This window comes from Alexandromys fortis, unplaced genomic scaffold, assembly GCF_014885135.2.
Source record: "Alexandromys fortis isolate MF-2015 unplaced genomic scaffold, M_Fortis_MF-2015_v1.1 scaffold_69, whole genome shotgun sequence".
Lineage (NCBI taxonomy): Eukaryota > Metazoa > Chordata > Mammalia > Rodentia > Cricetidae > Alexandromys > Alexandromys fortis.
The window spans coordinates 2,751,961-2,766,640 of record NW_026067951.1 but is presented as its reverse complement, the minus strand read 5'-3'; the positions used below and the strand labels follow the sequence as shown (position 1 = coordinate 2,766,640).

At 44.5% G+C, this 14,680-nt stretch overlaps 1 protein-coding gene across 3 annotated transcripts in view; it reads left to right on the top strand.

Annotated features, from left to right (window-relative positions):
• Camk1d (calcium/calmodulin dependent protein kinase ID) overlaps positions 1 to 14,680 on the top strand; it is a 400,857-nt gene that overhangs the window by 348,945 nt on the left and 37,232 nt on the right. For all 3 annotated transcript variants that reach the window (XM_050150592.1, XM_050150593.1, XM_050150594.1), the window contains exon 6: positions 7,117 to 7,192. In XM_050150592.1, the coding sequence (XP_050006549.1) occupies positions 7,117 to 7,192 (76 nt within the window). The remainder of the gene's footprint in view (positions 1 to 7,116; positions 7,193 to 14,680) is intronic.

The window sequence follows — 14,680 nt, the reverse complement described above, 5'->3', positions numbered from 1 at the left end:
CTTTTTATTCTATCTATCTTTCTTTTCTTCTTACTCTGTGGCTGGCTGGCTGGCTGGCCCCTGGCATCCTCTTCTTCTTTTCTTGCTCCTCCCTCTTCTCTCAAGCCCAGATTTCTCCTCCTATTTATTCTCTCTGCATGCCAGCCCCACCTATTTCTCTCTCCTGCCTAGCTATTGGCCATTCAGGTCTTTATTACCAATTGAGTGTATTAAACAAGCAAAGTAACACAGCTTCACAGAGTTAAACAAATGCGAAAGAAAAGAACGCAGCACATCTTTGCCTCATTAAACAGATATTCCACAGCCTAAACGAATGTAACACATCTCAAACTAAGATTCCACAACGTCTTCTGCCACCCCTGTCACGCACAGTGTCACTCACTCTTTGAAAATATTTGACTCTTTCCACTCATCTAACAGAGATGCATTTCTCCTTGTGTCTTCCTGAAGGACAGGACTACCACTTGTTATCCAACAGTTTAACTTTGGACTTGCATGCTTCCTGGAATTCCTTCTCCAGAGAGGTCACATTCAGCCATTCCACTGACCACACATTCTTTTCACTAAAATATCACTCCAGACCTAAGTGGCAGACACCCCAAAAAACAGAACACCAAAGCGTGGACAGATAATGATATCTCTAAAACATAATGAGAGAGAAGCCCGCCTATAGTCTACCTGCCTATAGCCCAGGTACTGAAAAAGTAGAGTTGCCTTTTGTTTGTTTGAGGCAGGGTTTCATGTAATTCAGGCTAGTGTTGGGTTGGTTACTTAGAATCAAGGATGACCTTGAACTTCCCAAGTGCTGGGATTATAGTCATGGGCACCATGGGTTTTGCTTCGAGTGTATACACTAATTTCAGACTTTCAATCAAATTCCACTTGAGCTAACCAAAAGCACTTCTTCCTCTGTGCCTCATGGCCACATCTATTTTCTCACACTCTTCCTTGAGAAGGCAGCTCCCGTGGCCGATGTCCAGTTACTTCTGTGGCTTTGGTCTGAGCTCAGTGCCCAGGAGAAGAGGAACGCTATGTTCCTTGGAGCTGTAGCCAGAGTTACTTCCTCACCCCATAAAGCCAGGAGCCAGTAAAGACCAACGTTCTAGTCACCGCTGATTAAATGGGTACATAAAATGGATGATGCCATTCCTATCCCCTTGCTTCTGGACCATTGACTTTTATTCCGGCATCTAGGGCTGTGTCCTCCGCTGAGGTGATCATCTGTGATGTGCTGAGAGGAAGGATGGAACAAACATCTACAAAGGGGAACAAATCACCTCCAGCGTGAACTTGGACTTGGTGACAGGGTGATGGTGTCTTGGTGTACCCTCCTAGCAGGAACTCCTTTTGGGTACATTCTGGAGTCCTCAGGAAGGGGAAAATTCCTGTTGTCAGACTGGTTCCTATGTCCCCACCTGCACGGGAGACCTGATCTCTCAGTTTTCACTCAAATCTTTTTTTCCTGAAGAAAAAAAGAACAGCAATTAAATTATTTTAAAAACAAGACGAAAGTCCTCTAAATTTATTTTGTTTTTTATCTTCCCCACATCTCTTGGGCCCCACCCTGACCAGGAACGCTTTCCCTACATCAATATAAAATAACTTGGTTTATAGATGTCATTGCCCACAGAGTGGAATTTTCCGTATGTGGGCTGATTGTGTCTTACAGTAATAAATCCCTCCGTGTTAAATTCTAGTCCTACTGCTTTCTGAAAAGCCTGGGGGAAATGTGGGTGCCCAGAGCACTCCATCTGCGGAGAACTCTGATCGTTTGTGGGATGTTCTGATGCTTCGCTGTGCCTACATGGCCCGCATAAAGATGAGCTTCAGTTTACTGTTCTGAACTAGTAAGTTTCCGTGAAGAAGATGAGGAAAGCCGAGCTCGCAGCACCCTAAGTCCTATGAGGGAGGAAGTTCTGAGTTATCAGCTAATAAATGGCATCTTTCTCCGGATAGATTTAAACCTAGTGATTTTGAAATGTCTTTGAGAAAGGGCTTTTAAAAGAAGAACGGTCCGGGTGACAGACATCCCCATGTGTAGAGAATCGGAGCCAGTTCTCTGCCAGAAATCAAATGATGATGGAACGATTGATCTTGCTTTTACTCAATATACATATTTCCTAATGAACAATTAATAGCATTCTAAAACCCATTGGTTTTTTTCCTTACTTTTCCTCCTCTACTTCCTCCCTTCTCTCCCTCCCTTTCTTTTCTCTCTCTTCCTCTTCCTCCTTCTCTCTCCCCTCCCTTTCCTTTATTTCCCCTCTACCCTCTACTGTTGTGTTACCCACTAAGCATCCTTTAAGTGGTAGATCTCTTTAGAACCGACTTGTGTGGAGTCTGAGAGCATCATCCCAAAAGAACAATGGCCTGCGTGGTGACCAGGTTGGGCCTCAGTTGAACTAGACTGTGCTCGGCCTGGAACACACAAGGCCTCCTCTATATCCCTGTTTCCAGCAGCATGAGTCTGGATGTCACAGTGTGGTTCTCAAAGCAGGGAGGGTTGAGGGGGGGGGGGGATAGTATAAGGCATGGTGAACTATGGGATTGGTATGGGAGGATTTTGGTGAGAGGCTCGAAGGACCCAACTGTGTATCACTCAGAGTTCTGCCCACAGCCCCAGCCTGCTCTCTCTGTGTCTAAAAAGGCTGACTTTGACCAAGTCTAGTGGATAGTCAGAAGACTGGACCTACAGTGTATACATTTTCCAAACCTTCAAGTGGGTGGGTCTCTCTACAGCTGTCTCCACTGGGCTATCTGTCTACCAAGGCTGTGCCAGGAAGACAGGCCCTTTCCCATTCTGCCTAGTGCCACAAGCCCTAGTCCCTTGCCCCCAGGTCCACTTATATGAGTGAGATTGGAGGCCTCCCTCTTTTAAGAGTGTTGGGGTTATTGGGACATCATTGCATGAATTTCCCACCACATGTAAACTCTGCTGCATGCTATTAGAAGAAAATAGCTTGTACCTATAGGAAAGTCCCCTGGCATCTCCAGACACGTGGAACCCTGGCAGCCTGGCTCACAGGGTGCTGTTTCCTCAGTCCCCAGACTCTGTCCTGTACCACATTGGCCTAGAAACTCATTCATCACCTCCAGGGTTGTCAACTGGAAGCTGTGATTTTCTTTTTTTTTTTTTTTTTTTTAAAGAATTACAGCAGAGTTTTGCCAAGTGCCATGAAATCAATAGGGCAATAATAAGGCATTTGGCTGGTTCTCACCGTGAAAGCTGGTCTCGGAAAAGACCAGAATGTGCATTCAACTCCCCGGGTGTTCTCTCTCTGCTACTATGCAGCTGAAAGGAATGCAGAAAATGGAAAGAGATGGTCCCAAACCATCAGGTGGACTCAGCAGAAGAGAAGAGTAGAACTTGAGAAAATCTTTCCACTGGCTTTGGGATGTCCTAGGCTTTGATCTCCATAGCAACCTACTAAAGAGATTGTGTGCGTGCGTGCGTGTGCGTGCGTGTGTGTGTCCATATTAATTACTAGAAATGAAACTGAGAGTTTCACACATTTTCCCCCACATAAACATTTTGTTTTAATAAATAGAGAATATCTGTGGCTTGATTGTACATCACATTTACAGAGAAAGGAAGACTAGACAAACAGTAAGGGTGAAGCCAGTGAGCCACTGGAGGAATGCAAGCCCCTCCTGCACGTCACACCCAATGCAGGGGACAGCATGCACCACTCACTCTAGACCAGACTAGGCGCAGGGAAAGAACAGCCCTTGGTGAGGACCACACGGCACCATCCAACCCTCATGTCCTGCAGAACCAGTGCTCAGCTGCAGTGTCAGGTGAACTGGGGCTGGGTTCCTGCCCACACCAAGTGGCCCTTCTGTTGACACGGGCTGAGGGCATTAGCTGCAGTATCCACTGATTATCAGTATTAGAGCAGAAAGAGAAATCCACAGGCTTGGAGAGATGGCTCCGGTGGTAAAGTGTCTGCCTCATGAGCATCAGGACCTGAGTTTAATCCCCAGAACCTATGGTTTGTTATAACTGAATATGATGAGATTGTAAGACCAGCCCTGGAGAAACTGGAATCCCTGGTGGTTCCTTGGGGTTCACTGGCCTGCTCACCTAGCCTGCTTGCTAAGTTCCAGGCCATGGGAAGCCTTGTCTCCAAAAAAAAAAAAAAAAAAAAAAAAAGTATGGTTCTTGAGAAAGGTGAGCCAAGGCTGTCCTCTGGCTTCAGAATGTGTCCTCATGCACACACAAAACCTCAACATTTCAAGTCATGCAAGCAGCTGCTTGCTTTGTATTCCATACAGTGCCTTCCTTTCCCAGTTGCCCAGAACGTTAGTGGCTTTCCCTACCCAAGGGGAAACATGTGCCTAGTACCAGCTCACTCTTGTTTCTGAAACTGAGAGTTTGAAAATGGGTTTTGTTCTTTTAAAGATTTCTCCCTCCCACAGTTAATAGATGGAAGAAAAGCGGACAGAGACAAAATGAGTTCATCCTTGGAGAGGTACGACTGCAGGGCAGTGGTCTCTGTTCGCTTTGAACATCTTACCTCAGGGCATGGACAGTCTTTGCTTGTCTACTATGTAAGCAGCAGTCATGATACTGACAGCTTCCTTCTCTGTGTCTTCGCCATCTGTGTCTGTCGCCATGTGGGCACTTGCCGCAATGACAGTGAGACCGTGCCATCAGTCTGGCACGAATTCCCTGTGTCTCTGTGCCGTTTGACACCTGGGTTGGCAGGTTGGTAGGACCAGGCTGGATGGCTTGGCCATCTTGCTAATGAGCCCTGGGATCCTTGAAGTGGTCCAGGGCCTCTGCCAGCAGCTTGTCTCTGCCCCTAACATCTGGGTCACCCTGTGTGTAGCGAGAATGGTCGTCAGGTGTCCTGAGTGCCTCCTCTGCCAGTGACAAACTCTTCATCAGACACAGTCACTGAGCGCCATCTGTGCCAGTGTATCCACTCAGACCAGAGTGCCAGTCTCCTAAATCAAAGGGACATTTACTGTGGCTAAGAGGCTCCCCTTGTCACTTCCCATAACAGAGGGCTCTGAGAGGCATCCTCTTAGCAGCGAGTCTGAAAGGACCCATTTATGCACCTGGCTTCCAACTCTCCAAAGGCTGTTTCTCAAGGTGGTTTACCAGTCTGTAACCCTTTTTGCTACTGCATTGATGGCAAACATAGCAAAGACAAGACAGCCATGCAAATGCATGTCTTCTTTTCTGTTAAAAAAAAAAATCTGATAAAAGATTTGATGGAATTCAGGACTGAAACGTAAAATGAGATTTGGACCAATCCATAAGCTGTATTTCTCTCTTATGAGCAGATACTCAACAAAAGATTATACAGCTTCCTATTCTTTTTAATGTATGGATATATATGTGTGTTATGTGCACATTTTGTATGTGTGTAGATGCAGATGCATGGGGGGGGGTGCATGCATACGCACATTGTGTATCTCTGTGTGGAGGCCAGACAACAGCCTTGTCTGTCATTACCCAGCCACTGTCCACCCTGAGTTATTTGAAGCAGTGTCTCTCACTGGCCTAGAACTCACCAAGTAGGCTAGGCTGGCAGCCAACACACCCCAGATATTATTCCTCTACCTCCCAAGCCCTGGGATCACAGTGTGCCTCTATACTTTTTTTGTGGGTGCTGGGCATCATACTCTGGAAGACAAGCTCTTTGCCAACCGAGCTATCTTTCCAGCCTGCACCTTCCTATTCTTTCTCAGGGAGATATTAATCTCCAAGAGATTGAAAGGACAGAGTCCCATGGTGGATTTTCGGGACTTTTTGTACAGACTGGAGAAGTTCTCACTTTAATCAAACAGCATGGTCTAACAGAAAGTTCCAGAATGATGGTCAGACTGGCCTCATCTTCCATGTCTGCTCAGCTTCCTGCCCTTGTGCTCCAAGCTCAGGTGCAGCTCTCGTTGAGAAGAGGAGAGCAGGGTGCATTGCAGCTGCTGGCCCGAGCCCCAGCTGACAGCAGCACTTAGTGAGGTTAGGTCCCTTCGAGCCGCAGTGGGTAGGAGGCCACTTTCTGGCTGGATTGCTTTGACCAGTTGGCTCAACCCCTCACTGCCCTTGTATCTTGCCCTACAATTTGGGGATAATGAATGTCATGATAATAGTGTTTCCCCAAGGATGTTGGAGTAGGTAAGCCATTTGAATCCCAGAGAACACACAATTCTAGGCAGAGCAAGGACTTTTATCAATGATTCTCTTTTCACTTTTTCTACCTTTGTCATTGTTCTGGAACGTATGTGCTAACGATGCCTCAGGCATGGTTGTGTTGAAGGTGAAAAGGAGATTTCCTTTGTCAGTGAGGTTGATCATCTCAGCTGTCTTTACCCTCATTGAGTGCCAGCTGCACCAGACGCTGTGGGTCACAGACACCAGGTGGATACCTGTCCCTGAGCTGTGGCCACAAGGCCAGGAGCATGGGTGTCAGGGCTGGTACAAAATGAGCCCCAACCCCTGGAAGCAATGACTCTTGATGCACTTGTGGTTCAGGGACGAGGTGAGATTGAGTGGCAGTCCCTGCTCTGTAGAGGAGCAGTAGGAGTTCCAGCAGATGAATCACCTCAAAGTCGGGGAAAACGAGCAGCTCCGAGCCGTGCCTGCTCTCTCGGCTGTGCTGTATGCTCCACGAAGGCACAGGAAGGTCCTTGTCCCCATGGCACCTCACGGAACCCCACAGGAGCCAAAGATGTTGTCCTTAGTCAGTTTGGGGGAACAGCTCATACTCCACACCCCAATGCAATATTACCTTCTCACAACAGTGTTGACTCTGGTTCTCAGAAGAGATTATTTACTGACCAGTGGCATGATTATTTCTATGCACACATACCTCTTTGTATTTTAGTTAGAAGAAAATGACAAATGAGTCATTTATTATGATCTATTTAATTATCTTTGGAGCTTGGGGTCAACCTTGAACTTGGGACTTTGTGCAGGCTGAGCATATGACCTACCACTGATAGTCCAGGTTTCTTAGCCCCCTGCTCAGTTTTTGGACTCACGGGTAGCTCAAAACCTGAATAGTCAAAAAGAAAAAAAATCAGCAAATGAGAAGTCTAAGTAAATGTCTCTGGTCTCAGGCATTCAAATCATCAGATTTGTGAATCCTCTTTATCTGTCCACAGCTCCTGAAGTTCTTGCCCAGAAACCGTACAGCAAAGCTGTTGACTGCTGGTCCATTGGGGTGATCGCTTATATCTTGTAAGTATTGCTTGCGGCCATGGCTCCCCTCTCCTCTTATTTGACCATGGCAAAATATGTATAACACAGATTTCTATCATTCCGGAGTATTCGGTTCATCTCAGCAGTACCGCCACTGTCTATTTCCAGAATGTTTTCATCATTCCAGATTGAGACTCTGCCCTAACAAACAGCTGCTCCCTGTGCCCCCCCACCCCCCTGCTCAGCCCCTGGTAACGTCTGCCCTACTCTGTCTTTGTGAACCTGACTGCTCTTGGGGCCCTGTAGAAGTGGGATCATGTGGCGTTGCTCCTCTTTCAATCAGTTTATTTCATTTATGATGTCCTCAGAGTTCATCCATGTTGAAGCACACATCAGAATGTTCTTCCTTTCAGGGCTGATACCCAACAGTCTGTACCACCCCTCTGTGGACAACTGAGCATCTCTGCCACTCTTAGGCTTTTGTGCAGCATGCTGCTATGACCATGAAAATAAAGATTCCAATTTGGGGGAATGTATGAGTCTATAAATGGAATTGATATTTATATCATATGATAATTCTTTGTCTAAATTTTGAGAAGCCACTAGCAGTATATGCAGCAACAGACCACTGTAGAGATACAGCAGCCATGTTGAGCACCAGTGCTTACCGCTTTTTAAAAACCAAAAGAGCATATCCAGGCTTGGTGGTGCCACCTTTAATCTCAGCACTTGAAAGGCAAAGGCAGCCGAACCTCTGTGAGTCTGAAGCCAGTGTAATCTTCATAGTGAGTTTCAAGACACTTGTGGCTATATAGAGAGACCCTGTCTCAGCAACAGCAACAACAACAATTAGTTAATTAATTAACTAAAATGTAAAATATGCATCCCTAGTAGGTGGAATCTATTTTCATTTCCATTTCCCTATTAACTTATAACAAAGAATCGTCTCGTGTGCCATCGTGGCTTTGGAGCAGGTGGGTGAAAAAACACTGCGAAAATACTAACACGACTCCAAAAGAAATCACAATTAGGAAAAAAATGAATGGAAATCAAAACACATGGTTTGAATGCCTCATTTCCTGTTAGAAGTCTTATCTCCTTGATCCAGGAAATGTCTTCTAGCCCATGCCCTCCTTGAAGGCATTTTAGGATCACCTGTTCTGTTCCTTATCATTAGGTTTTGTTTTGCTTATGTCTACTCTAAAGTCGTTTTTAATTGCACTTGTATTTGCAAATATTTATTATGTGATAGGCTTTTATAGCAGGTTTAGCCGGACTAGTTTCTATAATTGCTAGGAAATGAAGTTCCTCTCCTGATCATTCCCCAAAGAAGGGGCATTCTCTACTCAACAGGCCTCCCCTGCTGAGGATTAGAGGACACTGTGATGAGAGAAGCTTCCGGCAGTCTGGCATCCTTTTGCCTAGCTTCCTGCAAACACCCCTCCCCTTGTGCTCGCTTTGCCTCGTTACCTAGGAAGCAAATGATCTTTCCACAACAACATTCAACTGGGCAGCTTTGTGCAAGGATTTGGGTGATAACTCCCGGGGGTCTAGACCATTGATTGCAATGGGGGAGTCTGGCCCACTGCAATACACCCCGTAGGGTTCTCATTTATGGAAATACGTGAGTGCTAAGGCAAAGATATTACAATTACATGTGTCTTCATTTTCTAAGCATGTCAAACATTGTCATAATTTAACTGGAAAGTGTTCCCTACAGACCCCTAGGCTGCCAGTGGGTGGTGCTGTTTTAGGAACTCCTGGAGGCTCTAGGAGGTAGGACTTAACTGGGGGATACAGTTCACTGGAGGGGTATGTCTTGCTCTTCCCCATTTCTGTCCCCCCTCCCCTCTACCCAACTGTGATGAACTGTGGGGCAAAAATAACCCAGTCCTCCCTTTAAGTTTGTCCTCCAGGTATATTGGCCATCTTCTGCATCTTCTGCATATTGCATCTTCTGCAATAGTTTCTTGCTTTAGGGGAGGAATGGGGAATAGACCCTTTTGAGAATCTAATAACAGCTGTGAAATCAGTTCCCTAATAAAACCACACACATACAATTAGTTGTGGTCCTGGGTAAACAGAGTTAGTTATAAGGACCCTGTGTCCTTATTCAGCCTAGCTACAATCCTCCTGAGAGGTCCTGACTCTCCCAGCTCAACTGGGAAGCTTAAAAAAGTAAAGGAAAGACTAGACCTTTCTTGCTAACAGTTGAAGCTGATCTCGGTGGCCTGGAAGGGTCTTTCCTGGGACTGTACTCACCGTGGGTCTGTGGGTATCATATTTTCTTTGATATCTTGCCATAGAGAAGGGTATCAACAGCTGTTGAGGATGATTATTAATTAATGTTTCTTAGAATTATTGGGTAAGTAGCTGGAGAAAGAATGTGCAGCAGTCAAGAGCACTTGCTCTTGCAAAGGACTAAAATTTGGTTTTCAACACACAATGATTGGCATCTCACAAAAGCTTCTGACTCAAGCTCCAGAGATCTGATGCCTCTTTGACCTTTGTGGCATCCCCCCACACACAGACCCATGACCAGCATACACACACACACACACACACTAAAAGTAAATCAATCTTTAGAGTTTCTGAGTAAGCAGCTAAACTAAATAAGAATGCCTTAGTGTTCCAGCTGCTTTAACAAGACACAGCAGAGTAAACAAGGACCAGTAACAATGCCTGTAATTCTGTAGACTGCAAAGGCCAGGAAAATTCCTGGTGAGCCTCTGCTTCTTGCTTATAGTAGGCTCCATTTCTTGCCGTGTCCTCCCACAGCAATGAGAGCACACAGAAGCAAGTTCTCTGGTATCCTTTCTAAACCAGCCATTGGCAAAGAAAATGGGATCATCTTGCTTGGCAAGCTAACCAAGTGGCCCGATGGAAGGAGGAAAATCCCAAAGAAAAGTCACAGTGCTGCTAGAGAAAACTACAAGGAGTAGGCAGTCAATAGGCGCTTAGCTGCATCTGCCCTGAGCCACAGCTAAAAACATACTAGGATATATTAACATAATTAGCAATGCCATGTGGAGTTTCAAAGAGTCCCGAGGTGCAAATATGACATGTGTATCTTGGTGTGTCTGAACAGTGGTGTATCTAGGCACTTAGAGTTATGGTACACAATGTAGTATTTCAAGTTAGTCTTAAAGGAGGATGTACTGTATTTCTTGACTTCTACTTTAATAAGAACTTGAGATACTCATATTGATGGTTTTCCCTTGGTACCACTAGCTTTCCCCAGAAAGTACACTCAGGTTGATTTCGTGACTGTATCAGATTTGAAGACAGTGGGCAAGGATTCCTTTTTTCTTGATGATGGCCAGAGCTCGGCCAAGCCGAGCAGATAATGAATGGACTTTGGGCATTTTAGTTACATCCTATAAGGGGTTCTGATGCCAGCTGAATGTTGGTAGCATACATCTGTGGTTTCAAAGTTTGGGGGGACAGAAGCAGGAGAAATGGGAGTTCAGGGTCACCCTAGGCTACTTAGAAAGTTCCAAGGCAGTTTCTACTATATGAAAAGACAGTATCTTATAAACTTTCTGGGTATTATTTCCATGTACCATGGCTGTGTATAGAAAACCGCTCCCTTTGAATTTAACATTATAAATATTTTAACCCACTTATGAGTCCAACTTGCCTGGCTGTGGGCTTCACTAGCACTCTGGAAGAGTCACCTAGTCTAGCATGTTTATATCTCTAGCACCCAGGTCAGCTCCTAGATAGAGAAAGCACTATAAAATGCTCATCATGGCACTGGAAGTAACACTGTGGAGGCTGTTGGTCTCCTCTGCTCGGCCAGCTGTTGTAGTTCATGGAATGAAGCAATCATCAAAGACAGGGTATTTGGGAGTTGAAAGGATATACCACTCAAGGTCTGTGGAGAAGACTGGTGAAGAAGGACATACAGGAGGAGAGACAGAACATCCTAACAGAGAAGGGATGCAGACCAAGACTATGTGTGCTGTGGTATTTAGAGGGCTGTGAAGATCCTATGGCCTAGGTTGGTAGGGATGGCAAAAAATTAGCATTAGGTTAAACAGGCATTAAAAGCAGAACTCAGGGCTTTGGATATGACTCAGTAAAGTGCTTGCTGCCCAAGCTAAGGGTCTGATCTTGGATCTCCAGCACTCCTATAAAAGCTGAGCATGGTGGGGGCATGCCCATAATCCAGGTCCTGGGATTTGGTAGGGACAGGTAGATTGCTGAAGCTCAAGTGGATTCTTAGAGCTCACTGCCTAGCCAGACTGACAAATAGATGAGCTCTGGCTTCAGTGAGAGACCATGCTCAAAAGGGAAGGTGGACAGTCATTGAGGAAGATAACTGAGGTCCACCTCTGGCCTCTGCATGGATGTACGCATGCCAACATCAACATGTACGCATGTATATAACACACAAACAAAATTTGTGACTTTCAATCTCAGACTTTTGAAACTTCAGCTTTTTTGTTGACTCACCACGTATAGCCTTCCATCCATCCTCTGTCTGTAGACTGTACACAGCTATGGAGCAGCTGAGACCAGCTTTCCCCCAGGAGAGTGAACCAAGACCCTAATTCTTCTCCATTAGAGTGGAAGAGAAGCTAGCCTCTCCCAGTTTTTGGAACTCTGCCCTATTATTTTCAATTGATCAGCCTGTCACCCTGAGATATTAGGCTACAACAAAAATGGCTGAGACAGACCACATCGCCACGTTGTCTTCTCTCTGCACACCACGCAAACATCACTCATTTCGCCAGCACGGGTGCTTGTTAAATTGCCTCTCTCTGTGTCTCCTTGCTCATTTCTCTGTTATCCATCATGTGGAAGGAGAAATCGTTTTTCTGCCAAGGCTGCTCATTGCTGTTAAGCACACTTGAGAGGTCCTGATCCTGCCAGGGATCTTGCCCTAGTGCTGAAGATTTACCAGAAGCACCTTTGTCTGCAGAGCTGCAGCTGCTGAGAAGATAAGATAGTGTATGCTGGCGTCCAGTGTGGTGGCCCTCACCTGGCCAAGAAAGTACAAAATGCCAAGGAAATAGACTAACCTTCTCAAGACAGGAGTAAGCATCTCATGGACTAAACTCTCACTTCAAGAAGATGAATGGTTGTTTCTCTAAATGAGGCTCAGACATGCATCGTGCTGCAGAGAACACACTGGCTTCCTGCTGAGATGAAAACTGGTATCCTAAGGACATTCACACTCCAGAACGGAAGAAATCATGTAGGTCAGAAGCAATGAAAGCAAGCTAGATAGGCTCAGCTAGGCTTGGCCATGACCTCTACCTGTCTGTCTGCTTAGAAGAAATCATAGGCAAAAATACAGCAATGGCTTTTCTTCTTCTCTGACCTCCCTTACTTTTCAGATATTACAAGTAGGCCACATAAATATTGATGTGCCTATGGGTGCATACAACTTAATTATCTCTTAAGAAAGGAGTGAAGAATGCTTCATTTGTATACAGGTAGGTTCATTTTCTCACACAAAGGCTGATTCTCACCATGGTAGTCCCAGCGGTTGACAGTTGGCTCTTTATGGAATGCATATTTTCAGGGAAGGAACAAGAGACCAAGCGTCCAAGGCAGAGACTGCAGTGTAATCACTGGACCCTAGCTCAGGCTGCAGTATTGCAATAGTGACTCACATTCTCGGTACCAGGAAGGTTAATAAACATAAGAATAATTGTTGCTGTGACCAGAAGGCAGTGACTATCTTGTAATACCCTGAAATTTGCATGGTAGAGTCCTTACATCTTCCAGGTCACCCTCAACCCTGTATTGAATGTGCCTATAGAAGTGTAGAAAACTACGGGATCATCTCATTAGATTCTGAAAAAGCCTTTGGCAAAACACAACATCCCTTCGTGATAAAGGTCTTGGAGAGAGCGGAGATACAAGGAACATACCTAAACATAATAAAGGCAATATACAGCAAGCCAACAGCCAACATCAAACTAAATGGAGAGAAACTCCCAGCGATCCCACTGAAATCAGGAACAAGACAAGGTTGTCCACTCTCTCCATATCTATTCAATATAGTTCTTGAGGTCCTAGCTAGAGCAATAACACACCAAAAGGAGATCATGAGGATATAAATCAGAAAAGAAGTCAAACTCTCACTATTTGCTGATGATATAATAGTTTATATAAGTGACCCCAAAAATTCTACCAAAGAACTTCTACAACTCATAAACACCTTCAGTAATGTAGCAGGATACAAGATTAACTCAAAAAATAAGTAGCTCTCTTATACACAGATGATAAATGGGCTGAGAAAGAAATCAGAGAAACAACACCCTTCACAATAGCCACAAATGACATAAAATATCTTGGAATAACTTTAACCAAACAAGTGGAAGACGTGTATGACAAGAACTTTAAATCTTTGAAGAAAGAAATTGAAGAAGACACCAGAAAGTGGAAAGACCTCCCATGCTCTTGGGTAGGTAGTATTAACATAGTAAAAATGGCAATCTAACCAAAAGCAATCTACAGATTCAATGCAGTGCCCAGCAAAATTCTTCACAGACCTCGAAAGAATGTTACTCAACTTCATATGGAAAAACAAAAAACCCAGGAGAGCCAAAACAATCCTATACAATAAAAGAACTTCTGGAGGCATCAAAATCCCTGACTTCAAACTCTACTACAGAGCTACAGTACTGAAAACAGCCTGGTATTGGCTTAAAAACAGACAGGAGGGCCAATAGAACCAAATAGAAAACCCGGATATCAATCCACACACCTATGAACACCTAATTTTTGACAAAGAAGCAAAAAAAACAAATGGAAAAAAGCATACATAACAAATGGTGCTAGCATAACGATATCAACATGTAGAAGAATGAAAATAGATTCATATCTATCACCATGAACAAAACTCAAGTCCAAATGGATCAAAGACCTCAACATAAAGCCAGCCACACTGAACCTTATAGAAGAAAAAGTGGGAAGTACACTTGAACGCATTGGCACAGGAGATCACTTCCTAAATATAATCCCAGTAGCACAGACCCTGAGAGAAACAATTAATAAATGGGACCTCCTGAAACTAAAGAGCGTCTGTAAAGCAAAGGACATGTTCAAAAAGAGATAATGACAGCCTACAGAATGGGAAAAGATCTTCACTAACCCCACATCAGACAGAGGTCTGATCTCCAAAATATACAAAGAACTTAAGAAATTGAAGAACAAATAATCCAATAAATAATGGAGTACAGACCTAAACAGAGAACTCTCAACAGAAGAATCTAAAATGGCTGAAAGACACTTAAGGAAATGCTCAACATCCTTAGTCATCAGAGAAATGCAAATCAAAACAACTCTGAGATTCCATCTTACACCTGTAAGAATGGCCAAGATCAAACACATTAATGACAACTTATGCTGGAGAGGTTGTGAGGTAAAGGGAACACTTCTGCATTGCTGGTGGGAATGCAAGCTGGTATAGCCCCTTTGGATATCAGTGTAGAGATTTCTCAGAAAATTAGGAAACAACCTTTCTCAAGACCCAGTAATACCACTTTTGGGTATATATCCAAAGGATGT